This window comes from Calonectris borealis, chromosome 2, assembly GCF_964195595.1.
Source record: "Calonectris borealis chromosome 2, bCalBor7.hap1.2, whole genome shotgun sequence".
Classification (NCBI taxonomy): domain Eukaryota; kingdom Metazoa; phylum Chordata; class Aves; order Procellariiformes; family Procellariidae; genus Calonectris; species Calonectris borealis.
In genome coordinates, this window is record NC_134313.1 from 22,162,625 (window position 1) to 22,184,387 (window position 21,763).

At 39.1% G+C, this 21,763-nt stretch overlaps 1 protein-coding gene across 2 annotated transcripts in view; it reads right to left on the minus strand.

Annotated features, from left to right (window-relative positions):
- ZFPM2 (zinc finger protein, FOG family member 2) overlaps nt 1–21,763 on the minus strand; it is a 323,396-nt gene that overhangs the window by 10,433 nt on the left and 291,200 nt on the right. For both annotated transcript variants that reach the window (XM_075141292.1, XM_075141291.1), the window contains one exon: nt 807–1,013. In XM_075141292.1, coding sequence (XP_074997393.1) covers nt 807–1,013 — 207 coding nt within the window. The remainder of the gene's footprint in view (nt 1–806; nt 1,014–21,763) is intronic.

Genomic DNA, 21,763 nt, shown 5'->3' on the forward strand with positions numbered 1-21,763 from the left:
TAAGGATGTGCAGTAGGTCTAAATGATGACTGGTGAGGATCATGGTAACAGCTAACGTATTTGAAAAGTACTTAGAGAGGAGGATGAGGAACTAGGGCTGTATAAAGGTAAAAAGCAGTAATAAGAAAAAGTTAAAGAAATGAAATTTAATAAGCAGAACATTCAAGCTGAATTGTCCCAGTTCAGGAGCTGACTTATGTACTCATGTCCCTCCTCTCTAAGGACAGCACTTAATTATGCTGTATTTTGTCCATGATAGGGTCTATCGATGTTCAGAGGACGTAAAAACATTCTTGGGTAGCCACATTGAGTGGAGATACTACAATAAATCAGGGCTACTATAAAGCATGATCTCCGCTGCATTTTGAAACAGCCACTGAAGAGATGTGTTCTTTCTTTCCATTGAGTATCACGAATTATTACTAGAAGCAGCAGCTGTAAGCAACAAACTTACTTGAGCAGCAGAGGCTGGACTTTGTGAGCCAACCAACCTATCTTATCTCCTTTTTTAACAGTTTCTGATCCTATCGTCTCTGGGAGCAGATCACAGAACCTCCAGACCAGGGCAGGTTGGGTACTCTGGGTGAGGCTCTTGCAGAGCCCAGCTGCCAGACCGCTCTTCTTCCTCTTTTATGTCTGCGAGTTCATCTGAGATGATGGGGGAACAAAAGCAGGCTTCGAGCTGTGGGTTTTAAGTCGTGTGGTTTTTGTGGTCTTGAATTCACTATCGCTGTATTAGCTCTTCATATGTGCCTTAAGTACTGCTGTTTTAAAAAAAACGCCAGAGAATAGTATTCATCACTTACTGTTCACAATAGCCGTAGGCAAAATAGATGCCATTGCGGCTTGTTGAGGGAGCAATTGTATTGAGTCCAGCAGGCGTGCAGGATACATCCCTTCTGTGAGATTCATCTGACTGGCAGCTTGCAGCCTTGAGTCGAAATCTACAACAAAGGCAATCAGCTCTTCACCCTCTGAGATGGCCTTGGTCGTGGTACACCAAAGCTGCCCTCCTACAGGAAACATAAAAGCAGAAAGATTTAATTGACGATATCAGATTCCACAACTTAAAACATCCGTGCCATATCTTCACATCCTTTTTAAAATTTTGATGGTTTGTGCAAAGTAAAGAGGCAAATAATTTTCACTTTTACTGTCTTCCTTCTATCAACATAGGAATTTTCAGTGTATAACAGTTTGGGAATACTTTTCCTAAATATTTGCAGCATGAATATTCATTTTAATTTTTCATTTTGTCTCCTAACGAAAATTAAGATATAGGTGAAAATATTTGATATGGCACTTTTCTAATCATTACTTTTCACCAAACTTCCTGTATATTTTTTTGTAACTCCAAGTTTGTTTTATTTTGAATACCAAATCACAGCACAGTAAAACCAAACAGCTGCAAGAAAGAAATAGGTTTCCTCTTAAGGGCGTTCTTCCCCTCCCTTAGTTTGCCACCCTCTTTCGCTAAAAAATCTTCCCTTATGTAATATTCTTCGTAACATGACTGCTTTATCTCTGCTTACACTGACTGAACTTCCTGAAAAGAAGATATGCCAAAGATCCGTTTCATAAAGGCTTATTCAAATAAAGGTTTGTTTAAAAGGGGGGGAGGTGGAAGAACTTTCATCAAACAGTAAGATACACTATAGCTCTGTGCTGCAAATGTCACGTGTAGTGCATTAAAAAGAAAATTAACTATGCGAGTACATCTACTAATGTATTTGAATGCGATAGTGAATGTTCATTTATTTAACATGTTTAGACAGGCAAAGCACTTATATTGTGTTATCTACACTCTCAGGCCTAGATACATATCCAATACAGTTATGCCTGAAATAACGTTGCATACTTTATATGTTATAAAGCTTTTTTTTCCTCAGGTTTTGTATATATAGAAAAAGCTATATGTTGTATTCATTAGGCAAGAAAAAACTGTACTCGTTTTGATAAGTAATATTGCTGTGTTTATCTTTCGGCATAACTGCCTTTTCAACTGCACTTCATTTTTTTCCCCTCAAAGAGATTATAGTTTTAAAACAACTTGTTGCAAAAATCTGGGCGAGGAGATAACAACAGTGTATGATATGCCACAGCTAAATGGAAGAATTAGGACATTGTTTCAGAGAAATCTTGGACAATTAATTAAACCAGTCTATTAGCTTTCAAAGATGAGCAAACAAAACAGCATCAGTGACAATGTGTTTCAGTGGAAAAATAAAGCTCAGCTTCCAGACCTCAAAGTGGTGTAAAAGTTTCAAAGCAGAAAAGTGTCTTTGTATTCACCCTTCGGTAATACAGCAGTTGAAGGTGGCTCCAAAGCTGACAAACAACTCACTGTGATCGGACCAAAGCATTCTAAGGTTTACTACCCTCCAAAATTACAGCATTAAATGGTGCAAATCTGAGTAATTTCCACTAAAGAATAAGAAGATGAAACGTGAAGATAGTGCCATAAATGTCTACAAATGCAGAATCCTAATGACCAAGCAGGAATTCAAACATTTGAAGAGCACAGTCTGACTTATTGTCTGATGTAAGTCAGGAGTAAATATACAGAAGCCTTCAGAGTTAAACTGGTATAAGACCTGTTCAAGAGAGAACCAGGCTAAATTCCTCAAGTGTACTTAATTAGTCTTGCAGATAAACATATGTGATATACACACGCTGCAATTTCAGAACCTGAAACTGGGTACTCTCACTGCAAAAACCACACAGTCCACTTTCTGGGAGGAACAGGGTTTCCATTGTTAACATGCACTTCTATTTTATTTACATACGGAAGGTGTAATAATCAACCAACATGTTTTAGTATTTTTTAATATAGAATAAGAGCTCTTCCTAGGCTGTATTATTCTCTGGATTTCTTAATAAAATAAAAATGAGTCACTGCAGATGAACCAACTGAGACTTTCCTTATCCCAGCAACCATCTTGACATGCTGTACCCTTGCAGGGAAAAACAAAAAGAAAGTGTAGTTGATTACTGGATCTCCAGCTGCAATCAGTCTGGATCAGCTAAAAGGCTGACTCAGTCTCCTGGTGTTAAGAGCTCCTCAGGGTGTTGACTCATGTCCAGCAGCAGATTAAACTCGGATAGCTGAAGCCAGCAGTGACCCCGGCTGCCTGCTCCACCCAGCTCCTGGAGGCTGTCACACCTACGGCAGGCACAGCCGAGCGGGATGTGCGGCAGCTTTGGACGCACAGCAATCTCTAGCTTGGCTTATTAAAGGAAACAAGAACTACCAAAGTTTAATTCACTCATGCATTTGAACACAAACCTTCAGCCCAGCAGGATTCAGATCCAAGAATTACACTGTTACTTTGTTTTCTTTCATCCGCTAGAAAATAAGGCATTTAAGTGATCGTGACATAGATGTCCATGTTTTCAGCAGTACATGATATCTTGTTAAGTTAAATCCCCAGATGAACACCCAAATGATGCATGGTTCCAGCTACTGGAAATGCAGTATACCACCTCTGCAACAACATTCACCCACAGGGATAGGACACAGTACAGTCCCCTCTTGTCCCCTTCTGTGCTTGGTTGCACAGGGTAAGGCAATAGCTGCTGTTTTCAAAGATGCAAACGACTTTATTCCCCTTAATGTAGTGAACGCAAATATGCTGGCCATCATGCACAGCAGGTAAACAGTGGAAGAGAGGTCTTCTTGAGCCTTCTACTGCACAGTCAAGAAAACGGAGTGCAGAGAACTTCGCAGAGGCTTCCAAACTTAATAGGAAGTTCCAATTATGATTATCATATGAATTACTATGCTGTCTAAACACCTTTGTCAGGGATCAGGGCCTCATTACAGGTGGTGGCTACACAACATGAAAAAAGTCCTTGCTTCCCACAAACATTTCTACAAGCTAAGACACAACTGACATATACACAGTAATTTCTCAGGAGCACAACATATTTTCATAAAGCAAAGGGCAATGTTAACGATGGATTTTCAAAAGTATAATAAGGATGTCTGTAAATAGTCTTTGCCAAGTACAGGCAGCAATGGAGAAGGAGATAGGAAGATGTTTCCTTGAAATATTTGCAAGCCATGAAGATTTCAGAAGGAAACGTAAAGGCCTGTTATTTATATGAGATGAAGTTCTGACTAAGCTGGCTAGAAATTTTTTAACGAACTGTTCCTTTTGTTGGATAAAGCTTATAGGGCTGAAATGGTTCTAACAAAGCTTTACCAGGTCAAGTTTCTCAGTCCCAAGACAGACGCGGTCAGCAGAAGAAGAGAAAGGAAGAACGTCCCGATAAGCTCTAATAGGGATGGGTGACAGTGCCTCAGAAATGAAGTTGTGGTTATACTATTTAGTTAGAAGGCAAAACAATGGTAGAGTGATGATTTTGGCCCTCTTCTCGCCTGTAATGGACTGGTCATCCGTTTATACTGAAAAGGGTTTTACTGGTTTAACATGGTGAGGTAAGAAAAATCTTACTCTTGTCCCAGTGCAGAAGGGAGGTTTTTGAAATACCAGAAGGTCTTGTGACATTGGAAAGCTGTTTTCTCTACAAGTCTAGTTCTGACTCTTTGAAATTGAAAATAAGCTTCCTGCGCCTGCAATATACTGGTTTATATCTATGGTTAAATCTAAGAAATGTACGTGATATATAATATGTACATGTCAAGCAGAAGAAGAGAATAAAAATATCTGTAAACACTATGTATTTATTTGAACTCTTTTTCTAGCTTACATTGCAAGTAATTAGAAATGCTCATTTAATCATAGAAAGTTGGGAAAGTTAAAGAATATCATGTTGTGCAAACTAGAGCAAAAAATTACATTCCAATTGCATTGGCATGAGTTCTTTATCGAATGACATCAGGCACTGAATCTGATACCTTCAGAGTTTCCACCAAATGGAAAGGTTATTTCAGGATTCTCTTCTTTGCCTGCATATTTCACTGCAAACATTTCTGCTGCTTGAAAAAAACCCAACACCCTTAAATAAAATAAAAAACAAACTAACTTTCCATACAAAGGAAAAAGTAAGGTCCTGATGTCCCTGAAAAACTGTGGACTTACTGTTCTTTGTAATGTTTATGATCAAGATTCTTGTGCAAACAGATCTGGTTCCTAACAGGAAGCTTATAAATCATACTCATAATTGCTGTCAAAACTGCAGTGGAGTGTACTTCAAGTTTCGATAATAAAGAATAGAGTCACAGTTCAAACTTGATTACATTTTGGAAATTCATGCTGCTCTTACAAGAATCAGTGGTCTTAAATATCTTCTTCTCCTGCCAAATTTTTCACTTGCACTTTTTATTATTTATGAAATCAGTGTCTGCACAATGTCATGCAGACCTCTGCTGATAAACTCTAATTAAGATTAAGACAAGCCTTTTGGAAAGGATCCCATCATTAGCAAACATGATAAACACAAAAATACTCCCTACTTGTCAACCAGGAGCAATTCAGTAACCTAACAGTATTATCTGTTGCTAGGCTACAGAGCTGACAAAGCTTCAATTATATTGTATGGCCATACCTATAGAATACTGTATAAGCAAAATGTATCTAATATAAAAGCATTTAACTTCATCCATGCTATCTCTAATTCATGGCTTCTTTGAATGGCAAAAATCAGGTTAATAATTACATAGCATGCTGGAAAAATCTTAGTGACGTGTCATGTTTGTTCAATTTTTTCTAATTTATCTCTACGACTGATAGACATTTGCTTTGTAAAAATAATAAAATGCAAGCAATGGGATGCTGTAAACCACAAGTGCAACTACACCCGGGCTCATCAAGATACGGAACCACACTTAGTATAAAAAATATATAGTCAATTGAACCAATTAAATCATATTTAGATGCAGTAATACGCTATCTTCTGTATTCAGAATAAGGAGTACTGTGGTGATAGATATGCATGCTAATACAAAACTTTATTTTATGTAGGACAGACATCTAAAATACAAGACAAACTTGCTTTTTTTTTAAAAAAAAAGCCCTTCATTTTTTCCTTCTAAATTTGGAATTTTTTTTAAACAGAGCAACTTCTATTATTCTATTTGGAATCAACAATTTGCTCTGAAGTTTTAACTAAAGCGATGGCCCTTCACCCGTTTTGATTCTCAGAACCCTACAACACTTCCAGGGAAGACACAGACCCCAGCACAGCGAGCCTTCTGATGGTGGGCTTCTTTTTTTTCCACTCAAAGAGTGGAATTTCCACTCAAAGAGCGGAAAAAAAGGACTTTTCACACTTAAGGCGTGATCTGTGAGTCTGAAAAAAAAAAGATTTAAGGACAGACTCCCCTACTACCTCCACTGGGAGAAAAGAGCTTCAAAGTGGATGGAACCATAAAGCCTCTTGATTCATACTGTTGCTTTTAGGAAAAGTGACTTAAGAAAGCAAGTAGCTGAAAACGTTTCCATTGAGTACAGCTGCCTCATGGAAGGAAGTGGAGCTATTTTTTCACAGATGAAGAAGCGTAACAATACAAACTTATATTCAAACGCAATCCAGTTTTCCTGTCTTAAGTATTAGTCAGTCTTCTTTGCTGAACCATTTGAGCCTCGTTTTTTGACCCAGAAATGGCAGACATTTTTCGTAGAAATTTAGGAAATCAATGGCAATTTCCATTAAAACTGATTTTCAGTGCCAGTTAATTCAGAACTACTACTTCCCCGTAGTAAAATTTGTGCTTACTGGATTTGATTGTGTTGCTGCAACAGCATAATAGCCCATTTCCTGTACACACATCTTTTTGCAAGAAGGGTCAAAAGACTATCAGAATTTATTTAAACAACAGATTGTTACTCTTAGCGACTTCCAGGCATGGTCAACTGAATTAAACCTTCCTCTCCCAATGAAATATTCCAATTTGTAAAAAATGATGCTTTTTAGTAATGGTAATGGGGGTTGGAGTTAATTTATTATCTTCCCTCCTTTGTTGCACAGGTTAAGCATTTAAGGAGAATTTGCACATCACAATAGGATGGGATCTTCATATTTGGGTTCCTCCTGCTTCTTACCCATGGGGTTGTGACGACTCAGCATAATGAATGCCATTTCAGTGCGGCACAAGTTACTGGGCAGATCTCTAATTTTTGACATGAACAAAGTACATATATCTATATGTAGACACATTGTTTAATAAAAAATTATAATTAATTCAAATCCAATACTGTTGAAATTTTTGACAGTAGAGTGGTACAAGGAACAGAACTTATAAATTATGTGTGCCCCTTCTTTGAAAAATGCTTTGGAGGTTTCTTTGTGCATTGGCAAATACAGTAGGAATATGAGGTATTGTGTGGATCCTCCTGCACAGCACCTGATAAAAGAATAAAGAGCTGTGACATATTCTTAAAACAATAGAGGAATTAAAGAGAAACAATGGGCCAGCTGCTTCATTAATACAATCAAAAGAGAGCCCAGCACAGAGGAGTCCAGATAATTAAGCACTACACTTTTAGACCTTTTTTCTATAATAAAATTGCTAAAAATTTATTAACTACTTCATAGTTGTTAGATAGATCTATGTACTTGTTTATTTAGGTTGATTAATGCCTTTTCAGTATTCTACAACATGCCAACTCATGGTTCATACAAGTTTTTGAATAAAATAATGTAAGAATAAGTGATACGGATCTGCGGTATATACAGCAATAAATCAAAAGCATTTTGTGAACAGTCTTTCCAGTTACTAAATAATTCTCTGCATTTTTCACATGCGTACACAAAATATATACTTTGCACAGCATTTTTGCCATTCTTGTATTTTAATGCCAGGGTTCCAACCATCTCTCTGTGAACTGTCTCAAAAAAACACCCCTGCAAATTCAGGCTTCTCAAACTCTCACAAAAAATAGTTTTAGTGCTACATTAAGATTAATGAGATGATTTCCTAGCATCTTCCATCATTTTTCCCTGTTTACTGATCAAAGGAGATTGCCAAAAGATACTTGACCTTTAATTTTAACCACTGCATATTATAAGCTTGCAGTATACTGACTGCAAAAAATGTAAAATCTATTATACTCTATAAAATTAGACCAATACATTAGACAAACCAGTTCAGTTGCCACTTTTACTATTACCTTTTTGTTCAGCACAAAATATGGAGCCTGCTTCATTTTTAACTCACTGAACCAACTGCAAAATAAAGGAATTGCAACAACCATGTTTTTCAGAACAAAACAACAGAAGAATACTCAGGTTAAAGGCACTAGCCAAATCGAAGAAGGCGGCTTTAAAATCCCTGCATTTTGAGATATAAAATGTCTGACCAGAATCAGGGAAGAAAAATACTTCAGAATATAGCTCTTACTCCCGCACCTGAGTCAGCCTGAGCTTTGGCCTGACTTCAGCTTAGTCATATGCTGACAGTCGACAGTGTTTTGATCTGAATAGATATTTTATAGTTAAAACTGTTAGGCATTATACAGCTGATAAAAAGAAAAATATTACAGGAACTTGCCAGTCGTAGGGGAGTGAACTCCCAAACCTGGCATCTCTGTGTCAGTGTAAGGGGTAGGTCTTCCCCTTGCTGCAGTACGACTACTGCCAACATCACGATCTGTATTGCAGTAGCTCTTGAATTAATACCGCAAAAAGCTTGATCAGCTGAACCCCAAATGAAGCACACTGTTTCTGAAGAGCAACGAGAATTAACAAACACTTAAATATGACCTCTTATTTTTCCACTGCTGTCTGCTTGCTTTTTGTTAGTTTGAGGATTTCTATTTGTTTCCTCCAATTAAATGTCCGGGTGTAACACTCAACAGAGTTCTATTAGGTAAAGAGGCAAAATAGATTAGTGCTCTGAAAATATTCACAGGAAAATAATGTGGTAATTTTATTTGCCATTTTCCCCCCTGATAGAGCTGTCACAGCTTATTTACCACAGGGGGAGACAGTTAAACCCATATCCTTAGAAGTTCTATGCATTTAAGAGGCTTATACATCTCTTCTGGGACCCTCGTTCAAATCCTGGGCTAATCAGAGTGAATACGTATCTTTCTATTAGATGGCTCTAAAAAGTCTTAGGTGATATCAGTTCCTGGTGGACGACAGTCCACAGCGTAGAACTATTAAATGTTTGGCACAAATGGCAATGCGTACGGAATGAAGCTGAAAACTGTAATATCCTCCCTCATCACAAGAAGTTAAGTCTGTTGCTCAGAGGTTGAAATTAAAGCCTGCCACAAATGCTAAACCTGTTATATTTCCTTAATTCAGCACAAACTCAAACAAGGAAGTCGATGGAGTTTTCACAAGTTTGGCTATTTCTTCCTTTTTTTTCCTTTTCTTTCCAAATTCCTCTTTTTTGAATTGAGAGCTACATTTTTTTTTACATTTGAATTGAGTCTCACTTGAGTGTTATTTCAGAATTTACTAATCCTTCAGAAAGGAAATGATAAACAGCTTGAAAAAAACCGACAAACCCTTCCTGACATTGCCCACGTTGCACTCCCATCACCACTGCAAAGGAGCTAGGACTGATTGTCACAGCAAACTCATCTACCCTTCTAGTTTTTACAGGATCAGTGAATGGGCACTCTCCAAAGAGCTTCCCAGGAGATATTCCCGGGTGACCCCACTGCTTCCCCCAGCTTTTGTGGATGCACCAGGTTTCAGAGAGAGAGAAAATGGACCGCTGAAACCAACTACTCTGAAGCAGGGCTTTGGATACACACATTCCTACAATCCCCGCTTCCCTAACAGCACAGCTGTAAGGTGACCTTTTTGTAGCCTTACAAACACAATCATTCCTGTGGATTGTCTTTTCAGAGTTATTTTGTGAGACTGGAATGTATGAAAAAAGGAGGTGATTAAATGAGACAATAGATATGCTTTAATGGCCCCTCTTTCTTACAGAGAAAGCGGAGTATGCTACATCTTATCAATGGATTTTCTGCTTCTTGCACCTGCTACTGTAGGGCTCATTTCTTGCCCCTGGGCAAATGTAGAGTGAATGGCAAAGGTACCTGAGCGGGAGGAAGGATTATATAGAGGGAGCTGGATTGATAGGTTGTATTTGTAAAGGAAATAAACACATTAAATAGAAGGACAAATGGGGAAGTTATAGAATGGCAAAACCAAAGAAAGAAATAAATATTGTCTATGAGACCTGGTTGCTTATTCAATACAGGGGCCACGCTCCAGAAGAAGCTCAAGGCTGTGGGTGAAACGAAAGCCACCTTTTATAATGAACAGAAGCTGGAGCATTTAGCTGTGTGCACTGTAACCCTGAGAAAACAGTTGCTATTGTTGCTAGTTATCCTGGACTTTTCCTCACGTTAACGTTCAGCTCACAGGTTGAAGTTCAGGAACTACTTTACCTCAGCTCTAACAACCATGGAAGCAAAGTAGCACTTCTTGATTGAGAAAAAAATCTTGCTCCCACTTAAGCCATTAGAACATTTTACATTGGCTGCAGTGGAAACAAGATTCTGTGACAAATCAGTGGCTCTCTTAATAAACAAACCACTAAGTAAAAGGCATTAAAAGTAGATTTGCATGTTTAGTATGTTCTAAAATGTAAATGTCATAGAAGCTATAATAAGCATCTAACTCATTTTTTTCTATTTAAAAAGTACCTCATTTAAAAAACAACCACCACACACACACACACACAAAACCCACACCCAAACCCCAGATTTCCTCCAGATGTGTTAAAAACCAGGTATTACAGTTCTGCCTTTTGAAGTAGAAGCTAGAAGTAAGAAGGACTGAAAACTTGCAACAACCAAAACCATTTCCACTTTCCAAGCTATATACAATGTCCAAAGTAAACAAGCATTGTGAACCACTGCCAGTCTACCGGTTAGTTCATCTAATAGGAGAGACTGTTAACAGCAGAAAGCAAATCCTGTAATGGTAGCTGCAAGACTGAGCTACTTGTGGTCACAATTGAAATTAAAAAAGATTATGAATGAGCAAATAGTTGAGACTCTTGCTGTACACACTAATATAGATTAGCAATTAAACAGGATTCTGTACTCGATGATTTCTTCCAAAAAAGGCTTAATAAGAAATACCAGTTTACCGAGCATCATACAGGTGCATACGAGCTGCCATTCTGCCTGCCTGGTCAGCATGATTGCTAAATGGCCAGGAAAGAAGTGACTGTATACCCAAAGGCAAGCTGTCAAAATTCAGGCTGCAGCTGATAAACTGATTACAAAGCTGCTTAAGACTTTGCTTGTAAACAAAAGCATTTATCAACTAATAATTTGCAATAAACTGATGTAACTCCCAGCTGAGCCCCAAACTGTAATTGTCTTTACCATCTGCCTATTAAAATACCATTCTTCATCACCAAGCAGGAGCAGAAGGGAAAGAATCTCCAACAACTACATAACTTGCATGCTTATAAATAATCTGTGAGCATTTCACACGTTCATTATGATTGCCAGGTTTTGTATACTTCATTTTCTTTTTGAGAAGCAAAAAGGTGCTGTAAAGTGGCAGAAAAGAAATTAATAAATACCGCCTGGTGCAAGAAAAAATTATGTAAGTTCATCATATTCTGCAGTTTCTTAATTTTTTTCTCTTTTTACTGCTCCATAGGAATATCATGATGGAAGCCCCCTCAAGCACAACTTTGCAGATAAAACTCTCAATTTCTTTTCAACTTGTCAGTTTTCATTACCTTTCTTTCTTATGCATTCACTTCTTACAGCTGCTTCAATGGGGAGCCAGTTAAAGCATGCTGGCTCCCCAGGGGGGAGTCTGCCGGGGTCTGAGGGATTCTGCAGACTCCGTGGACCTCTACAGGGTCACCTTTAAGAGCATTTTGCCTATCTTGTTGAGAGACTTTCTGAAAATTAAGTGAAATATACATGCTTTTATTTTCTAGCTATTGACAGCCTTAGTCCTGAGAAAGCTTGTAGAGTTTAGACAAAGTTCAAAATCAATCAATTCAGATGCTCAAAAGCTGATACACCTCAAAGGAAGAATCACTTTGTTAAATGCCTAAAATATTCAAGTATGCAGGGGGAAAAACAGGAGAATTGATACCATGCAGAGAACGGCAGCCCCTCAAGATGTGTCTGCATTAAAAATTGAATTTAACAGAGAATCACACTATGATTTAGTGCAATACACTCGACCAAGTATTTCTGCAATCTGCACTCTCAGCCACCCACTGTTCCAAACGCAAGGCTGTGACCAGAAACCTACAATTAGTTTACCTCTTCAGAAATTTCTGTACAAAATGCACAGATGCTTTAAATGCAACTTGATTTCTCATTGACTTTGCAGATTCAGACTAAAATGATCTATTTAGCTGAAGTGATGCTTTTCACGTGTACGGAAAACATTTTATGTCATCACTGGGAGGAAAATAGGGATCTAAAAGAAAAAGAGGAAGATTCCTCCTATTAATTGATTGTTGACCTGTTAATTGTATCGAAATGCAAGAAATTAAAGGATTCACTCATTCACTCATTCACACAGAAGCAGTCTCATTTCCTTCGGTGAGAATCTGTCCTTACCCCATAGCGCCTTTGTCTGACCCTTTGTTACTATTAGTGTTGTCCGCAGAACACCACCCCATTCCCAAGAATTAAAAAAAGAATTCAAACCTCAGGACAGCTTGGGAGCTGTGGACTTAATTGTTTAAGATACATTCCACTCAAGACAATTATGCTTTTCAACTATGGGAATTTTACATGTATATAATTACACATACTCATGAATATGCTGGCTGAACCAGGTCTCCGTACCCCAGTTTGTATCCACGGTACCGGGACAGGATCCAAACGGGTGAAATAGAGGGAAAAGTGAACAGCAGCGTGCATGGATAAAGAAAACACATATATGAAAATTTTTTTTTTTTTAATGTTATAAAGAAAAAATTTTTTTAAACACTAAGACATGGTGATGAAAAGCACCTTTCCAACCTCTGTAGTTAAAACTCATCATATAAATTATTTAAGAAGTATAAACTTTAAATAATTTAGTAGGGTGAGACCCTCAGCATGATAATGCTGAGTTACGTTTTAAAGTTAGAAGATTCAATTTTAAAGACTTGAGTTACACTTTTTTAAAAATATGGTCACAAAAAAAAATAATCAGAAAGGATGGAAAAGACTAAGCAGAATGTGTAATTCCAGTGGTTGCCACACAAAAGGCAATGTTAAAGGAATTTGCCATTGTAATATCCAAAACCTTATTTTTTATTTCTCAAGTTCCTTAAAAATCGCAATGTAATTTATGCAAATACAATATATACAAACACGTGACTGATACAGTAGAGGTGTTTCATGAGGAAATAGGGCAGATTTAACACCCGAGGCACACTTTTCAAACGTACACCTTACGCTCACATCCCTCACATCCCTTAGCACGTATGTTACGTGAATTTAAGAGAACCGCCCATGCCGCCAAGCAACCCCCACGGCCACACAGGATTAACGGAGTCAGTGCTGTGCCGTGGTTAGTGTTTCCTGCCCGGTGACTCAAGCTGGAAACAGCACGCAGGGCAAGACTCCTATTTCACCTCCCTGCTGCAGCCCGGGGCAGACCCGCCGGGAGGCGGCGGCCCCCCCCGGGCCGCCCCGCTCCCCTCAGCCCCGGCGGCCTCCTGGAGCCTTCCCGCGCGCCGCTCCGCCACGCGCCCCCCCGCCCCGCAGCGCCCCTGGCGGGCGCGCCCCGGCACAGCCCGCGGCGCCGCCGGCGCCGCCCCGCCGCCAGCAGATGGCGCTGCCGCCCCGCCGCCGCCGCCGGGCGGGGTGGGGGGATGGGGCCGGCGCCGTTATTTATTTAATTTTACACAACACTGCACATCGCGCCCCCGGGGCTGATAAAGCCGGGAGGTGTCAGGAAGTTTGATTAAACCCTTTCCACGCGACCCCCTCGCGCCTGCTGCCTTCCTGACAGTCGCCCCGTGCTTCTCCTGTCACGACAGAGCGAGACGCTTTCGCTCCCGCGCCGGAGCGCGAGGGGGTGCGATGGCGACGGAGCACGGCGCTGCCCGGCCACGCAGGGGAGATGTCCCCCGCACGGGCGACGCCGAGCCAAGCGCCCACTGTCGGTAACGAAGGAGATTTAAATGAGCTGCCGGACCGATGCGCAAAACAAACAAACAGGCAGTATGTTTTAACATTTTGCCAGCTCATTTAAGGAGATATGTAGGGACTGTTTACCTTCTCCTTCCGAGTGTCATACCTCTGGGCTCCTAAAATAGCGTGAAAGCCCATCAGGGCATTCCGCGGCTTGCTGGCCTGCGGGTTAGCACCCCTGGCCGACCACGCACCCAGCGGCCTGTTTGCTCCGCTCTAGTCAGACAAAAACTTCCAGAAAAATGAAACCACGCTGTAAATAGCGCATCTGCACAAACACATTCGTGCCACGAGCGCTGCTGGGCAGGCTATGGTGGATGCCGAAGCCCTCAGGGAACTGAATTTTTTAGCACTCCCGGGCCGTGACACGAGACTCTGCGTCAGTGTGGCGGCGACCCGAGCGGAACCCCCTCCTCTGGCTGGTCTCCCCAAATCCACAGCCAAAGCGCTCCTTGAACCAGACGGCAAAGACAAGGCCAGGTGACATTTCCTCACCCCTGCCTATCAGTAGATGTTCATCGAAGTCACCTTTGCTTACCGACAACCAGGCAGGCGCTTATTTCTGCTTAAATCATTCTACTGGATAGGGAAAAGATGCAGCTGAGACTGGAAATTATCCAACATCAGCCACTTCATAATATTTCTGTTGCTGAGCAAAAACAGCATTCCAGGGCGCATGACTCCCCCTGAAACACGTGGGAATCGTGACGTTGAAAGTTTGTGGAAACCTTTGAACACTTATCTCTGTCTCGTGAGAGTAATGAAGAAATTTGATGTCAAGCATGCAGTGATCCCAGAAGAACTACCTGGCTTTTGGAGGAGCAGGGATTACACACCGAGGTGAAACTCTGCTAGCCCCGCAGCGCTGGCATGAACCCCTGTGTCCCAGCTGGCCCCTTCTTAGAACTGCACAAAATCTTAAGAGGAATGGTATGAGAAAAAGTTCTGTTAAATGTTTGGGATGCCTCTGGGAACAGAAGATTTTTAAGAAGCAGAACGGAAGAACCGGCAGCAGTTACCTATCAAGCCTTCCAGTCTGCTTGGAAATCTGCCCCGCTCTTAAGGCTCTTCTCATGATCACCCCCCCACTCACACACACGGACGGACCCATCTCTGCACTTCACTGACCAATCTTATTGGACACTGAATGTCATCTACTACCTCTCTTCCTTTTTAACCAGGACAAAGTATAATGAACAACTCGACATCTCTCTGGGGTATGGAAACGGAATGCAATCTGGCACCATGGAAAAACATAGTTTATCATTGCCTAACCTACGTATAACTCAGACCAAAACACAGTCTCTTGAACACTAGCCAGTTTACAAGCAGTGAACCTCACGGTATCCACAACCTGCTGGAGATGCTTCACTGTCTCATATCTTTTTGTTCTGCTACAAGTTAGCACTCACGTGGACAACCATCTGCATCTACAACTCAGAATCACTAAAATGCTCTATTACTCTTTCCTTTAACGTATGCCTTCTTGGTCCCGAGAAGATGATCCTATACTATCCTATCTCAAAAAACGCGTCCTCATACTTCTATTAAGACACCGGAAAAATCAATGCTCTCTATGCCCTGGAAGTGGAAACGGGATTTAGTGTCTATCTTCATAATGGAAAATATTGCCCATGTGTAGAAGAGACAGTTTAGACCTATTTCCCCAGTCCTGGGAGATGCTGCTTGACGTAACAGTATAAAATGCCTTTCAGTATAGCTTCTTATTGTACGTTCAAGTCTTTTTAGCTAGGGGGTTCTCATTTGGTATCTTCTTCCTGATTAATTCTCTTTTCTCATTTTCTTTCAGCTTTCAGCCCTGTACTCCACTCCGCATTTTCAGTTTTCATTAAATACAAACTGATAAAATATTAACTGATTATTGTTAATCTATATGCCAGTCAGGTAACATATGCACTGTAGCATATGTATACACGTGCAAATATCTGACTTACTGGCCATTACAAGAAATCTCTCAAGTCTTCACTGTGATGAGTCTGCTTGGACGATACTCAGCTAAACAGCTATTTTTAAAGTTGAAGAGTTTGTTGTACAAGTACACTGCAGCTGGTCTGGGTACATTACTTAATGGCACTACCAGAGACACGTGAACTATGTATGAGATCCAGTGCCTTGTATCCTTCAGTTATCAATTCACGGAAGTTCTACACAAGTCATCTCTCTGAATCTGAATTAACATTTTATCTCATTGCTCCTTTACCTATGCATGGTATTATTAGCTGAATTAACTGCACAGACAGCTGAAGAGTGAATAAAGCTTGAGAAATGGAAATAGAAAGCTGTAGTTTTAACTTTTTTTAAAAAACCTTTATTTGGCTGGTTTTGACAGGTCATTCAAGACTATTCAGCTTCCTGACCTAAAGTCCCCCATGTATAATTGCATGCCTTTTAAATGTTAGCTCAGATATCTAATCTATATCTAATAAATACATCCAGTTCTCTGTAAATGGAAGTGTACCAATATAACACGATATTTGAGTAGGAATTTGAAGAAAAGCGCTGGCAATATCAGAAGGAAGTTCTAGCATGAACAACCTTTTGAGAAATGCGTAAGTCATTGCAGGAGAAAAAGATACAAAATGGACAAAACCACTTTTTGAAGCAAAGCAAACACAGCATTTTGAGGGGAAGACAAAAGAAACTAGAAAAGAGAAGTATGAAGGATTTTACAGGTAAGAATGAGAGGCTTAAATATACTATGCGATGATGAAAGGATCAAGTGATATTTAAGAGGGCATAGCTGGGCATATTTTAAGTGAGCTAAATGATCTTCTCAATAGACTTTTGCAGATGCTGGAAAGGTTTGAGGAGAATTTCAGGCAGCAGTCACTGGGCAAAAATGAAGAAAGCAAGTCCTGATCTTGCTCTGACTTCTGATGTGCTCTCATTTGCTTATCTGGGAGAATTTCAAACGGGTCTGCTGGTGGGCACACTTCCACCTGCAGAGCAGCTCTCTACCCTTCTGCTATGGGCAATGGCAAAGAGCCACTCAGAGCTGGCTCTCAAAGCACATTTGTAAAAGTTAATTAATATAAGGGATATGAAAGCTATTACCTGAAAAAACCACCAAGTTGCTTTCAGATTCTTTCATTATTAATTATTATTAATTATTAAATATCCTTGGTTTACGTATTCAGGACACCTCCAGACAGGTTCCTGCCCCAAGGAGTTTGCCATGGAAAGGTCAGATTTAAAACCCCTTTATTTGTAATAGCAAGTGCTTAATCTGCAAGTAGCCATCAACTATTTACACGAATAACACCATTTTGTGTCAGTCTTACGTGACTTTGGCCTCCAAACTAGACAGGGGATGACAAAGAAAGAACAGGAGACAAATGACAGAAATGACCTGGGTAATGGCAATAAAAATGGATAAACAGCAATATGTGGGGTAGATTAAATGTGTAGATAAACAGTATGCCTGCTAGTGGGTGCAGATCCCATTAATTCCTTTGTGAGTGCATGTAGAGTCCTTAGCTACAGCACTTTTAATTTTTAATGGATTGATCTATATATCTGAGAGAGTGAAGTCCAGGAAGAGGCTAGGGGTAGGGGATAATTCTCAAAGGCCAGCTGAAAGGTGTGAGTTTTGATGAGGGATTTGAAGGAGGAGTTGCAAATACTCCCATCCGCATAGATTGCCTACTTTTTCCCCAATGTAAATCATTATATTTCTTGTCCCAATTTTTTATCAAAATTGCTTCCAACTTATTTCAGTCTGTCACAATAATATTTTCATATGAGGAGTGTTGTAACCTAATTCCTTCATTTGAATAATACATTCATTTTTAATTACTGCAACTTGATCTCAGATTATTCAAATAACTGTTTCATTTTTTATGCTTACCCTGACCCCAGTGTATTTATAGGCTTTTATCCTTACCTGATACCAGTGTAATGTAATTATAGATTGTATTTTAATCATCTACTATATCCTAGTGAGTTTGTTTAAATCACTCCAATCCAGAGTCTTTTATTTCTATGCCTTTTAAAATTCTACAATGGCATTCTCATTGCATAAAAGCAATATTTTTGTAGTTTACTACAATGAATGAACATTTTGCATGCATTGCTGGCCATGTTTCTAATTTAAATTTTAAAAAGTCGCTATAGAGAACTCTATGTAAAATGAAATCCTGACTTGTAAACAGGCATGGGACAGCTCATCACTTTAAATCTTTGTTCATTGTTCCTATTTGCTCTCTAACGTAACTTTACAAGAAACATAGGAGAAAAAGAAATCAAGTTCTTTTTTATCCTACCAAAAATAAAAATATACCTTGTACTAAGAATTGACAAAGTATGTATCTTTTCTGCTCACAGGTGCCAAATATTTGCAAGTTATTTTACCTGTATTAGAAATAATTCCATGTTGAATCCAGAAGGTAAATAGTTTGGGTGGCCCACATTATCATTAGTCATGGCCACATTTTGATTGCCAGGGTTATGAATTCTCTTTATGAAGGATTTAACTCTCAGAAGTGTTGCATATTCCGAGATTGTTCAGTTTTGCTTAATAATTTTAAAAGCAGTAAATGTTATGGTTTTTCCACTCGTTAGTGTTAATTCAGGAGTTCCTTTTTCCCTATCTTTTGTGTTGCTTCAGGATTTGGATGTAGAACAGGGTCAGAAATTAGGTAGGTGAAGCTCCTCACATTTGTACATCTGCTGAAGTACCGGTATCTTTCTGGTCATCAAATCGATTTCTATTGAAATAATTTCCATTGCTGTAGTCAAACCATGACCTCTTTTTGAGCAGCATTTTTTTCTGTGATGACATCTAGCAGCAAACAGTATCAGACCTTAGAATGTCCTTACAACGTGCCCTCAGTTGCAGTGTATGCAGTTTTCTACAGAATGACATAATGTCCAAAGATACTTCCAAATTAAACCTTCAGCTTAGCAGTGTGGTGAAACCAATTTTACTGTTCCCAAAGCTGTGTCTGTGTCTACAGTAGATAGCATGGGTGGAAAAATAATCAAGAGAACAAAAAAATTGCCAGAGCTATTAATAAATCTGCTGGTTTGTGGCCACTTACCACTGTGTCATATTAGGGAAAGGGGTATGTGTACTGCTAAAATTCATGTCACGTGCATTCTCCCCACCCCTCCTTTCTCAAATGTTTAACTAACTTTTAACTTCAAGTACCTCTATCTTCTGTTCCTTTCTATTCTCCATGTGTGTCCATCCCCCTTCCGTTTCCTCTCTGAAATGTCACTTTCAAATCTGATCCCTCCTAGCTTCTAAGAAATAAGGGTCCTAAAGGCACAGAAACATGATGCCGACTGATGTCTGTTGAGAGGCCAGGTAAGAAATGGGTATTAGCTGCTTAAAAGTGTAAGTAAAGTGTCCTGTTTTACTCCTACCTCCTTTACCAGATGATCTCTTCTCAGTAACACTTAAGAGCTGCTCAACGTGTCACTGGTGACAGAGGAATTCTGACCAGTACCTTGAATCTCATGAACAGAAATACTGTCCCATAATAGTAAAAAAAAAAAAAAAAAAAAAAAAAGGAGAGTAAATAAGAACAGGGACTATGGGTTTATTGAATAAAATCACTGACTAAAATGAATTATTCTGCTTTTCCAAGATCCAGACAGAGGAGGATGTTTCCCTCTGGGATTTCTACTACCATTTGGTCTAATATTCATTTTGCCTATAATAATACAAGCTTCATTAAAGGAGTAAAACAGCAATTGTCTCCTTGAGATCAAAGGACAATCTGTTAAATAAAAGCAGCCAGATCTCTAGAATGAAATAGTAGGAAAAGTTTGAACTGAATTTTATGGTGAATCAAAATGTAAATTCTAATTTCACAAGGAAGACACAGAGCACAAAATTAACTTTGTAAAGACATGGCAAGTGGATATGTTGATCTTAAAAAATGTGCACAGATCCTGAATACTTATCTATCAGTGGCATTTCTAACTATAACAATTCCAATAGATGAAAAATGATGCCTGACTAAGAATATTGGTCTTAAAGAATTACCATTAAACAAGAAACATTGCTTATCAGATAAATTATCTGATTGACCTGGCTTCTATTTAACTGATCTTGTGTTTGAAAATTAAATATAGCGTAAAAATCCATCTGTCATTAACAATCACTCTGAAAACCTTATGCCAGAATAGTACCTTTTTAAAAATCTGCCACATAACACCTAATATTATTCCTAAAGCTATATTTCACTGTTCAAGATTTGGTACTGGAAAATGGAATAGCATCTCTTTTGCCTAGTTTCAGCATTGTTTTCTCTGGATGTTATAATAAAATCAGTGCACCTACATTTAATCATTGAGCATTATGGAGGTTACCACTAAAGAAAATACTTAAGAGAAACAGATATGCTAAAAATCTAAGTGCAAAGTTTCTCTAAAAAACAAAAAAAAGCTCCTAAAAAAGAAGGGTCTTGGCCAAGCCAAGGGAGAATTAGGGATGCAAACTCCTCTCTAGTGAAGCATTCCCACAGGACTCAGGGCAGCCCCGAAAGCGGACAGTGCTAGCTGGCAGACTGGGCTGGCTGTGGGCAAGTGAATGAGCCCTTTGTGCACATCGGTGTGTTCTACCATGACCCTCAGTTTCCTTAGAGTAAAATGGTGGTAAAAGTAGCAATGGGAACCATTACTCTTGCAGGTTTTATTTCCCTCTGCAAAAGGCACAGGCTAGAGCAGGGAAGTTCCATTTCAGTCTGCCACTGCCAAAGTAACCCAATCTCTAAGTTATTTCAATCTCCTTATTGAACTGTGTCCCTATGACTAATCAAGAAAAAAAAACTCAAAAGAAATACCCCCCCGCCCCGAACATACCTTAATTCTAAAGACTTCTGAAAGGCTTGTGTTTATAAAAATTAGAAAAAAAATTTTGGAACCATTTTTGCTCAACATTTATAATGTGATTTGCAAATAACACTTCTTAATATGTTCAGCAGTCACAGATCATGGGTCTGTACCACTAGCTTAAAAAGGACAGTAGTGGTCGGGTTACCTGGTGCCTTTATACACCTGCCAGTGAGTGAAAACTTAGGGGAGCGATCTGCTAACCTTAATCAACATATAGACTCCACAAGTGTGATTTACAGCTTAATGCATCCACACTTACGAAGTGCATTGATGACTTTTAATAAGAAAGGTTAAATCATTATTACTATTATCTAATTAAAAAACCTGCATTTGTATGGCCACCAGACCAGACAAATACCACTGTAATCCCTGATAAACCAATGGAAATAATGGTTGGACATGTGTAGGCAAGATTACATGTTTTGATTTCAAATGGCAAATAAATGACAAACTCTCACTTTATAAACTCTGTGCAATCCACCTACTTGAGGCCTTCAATACCTTTCCTTCTGTGTTTAAAATGTAAAACACAAGTACAAAAGTGTAAAGAAGTATGAAGGAAATCAACACTGATGCCTCAGCGGTACTTCGGTAAAAATGTATGTCAAAGAAAAAAACTTAAAAATCTTATTCATCACCAACTAAAAAAGATGTATAATGCCACTAAATATAAGTAAATATTTAATAGAAATTCTAGTTTACCCAGATTTCACATTCTAGGATTTTCTTTATGCATCACAGTGATTTCTTTCAGAGGGAAATCATGTGAATACTAGATGCCTTTTTTGACACCTGTGATTCATATTTGCCTCTGGCACAAATAAGAGTGGGGACCTTGATAATACAATTTTTTC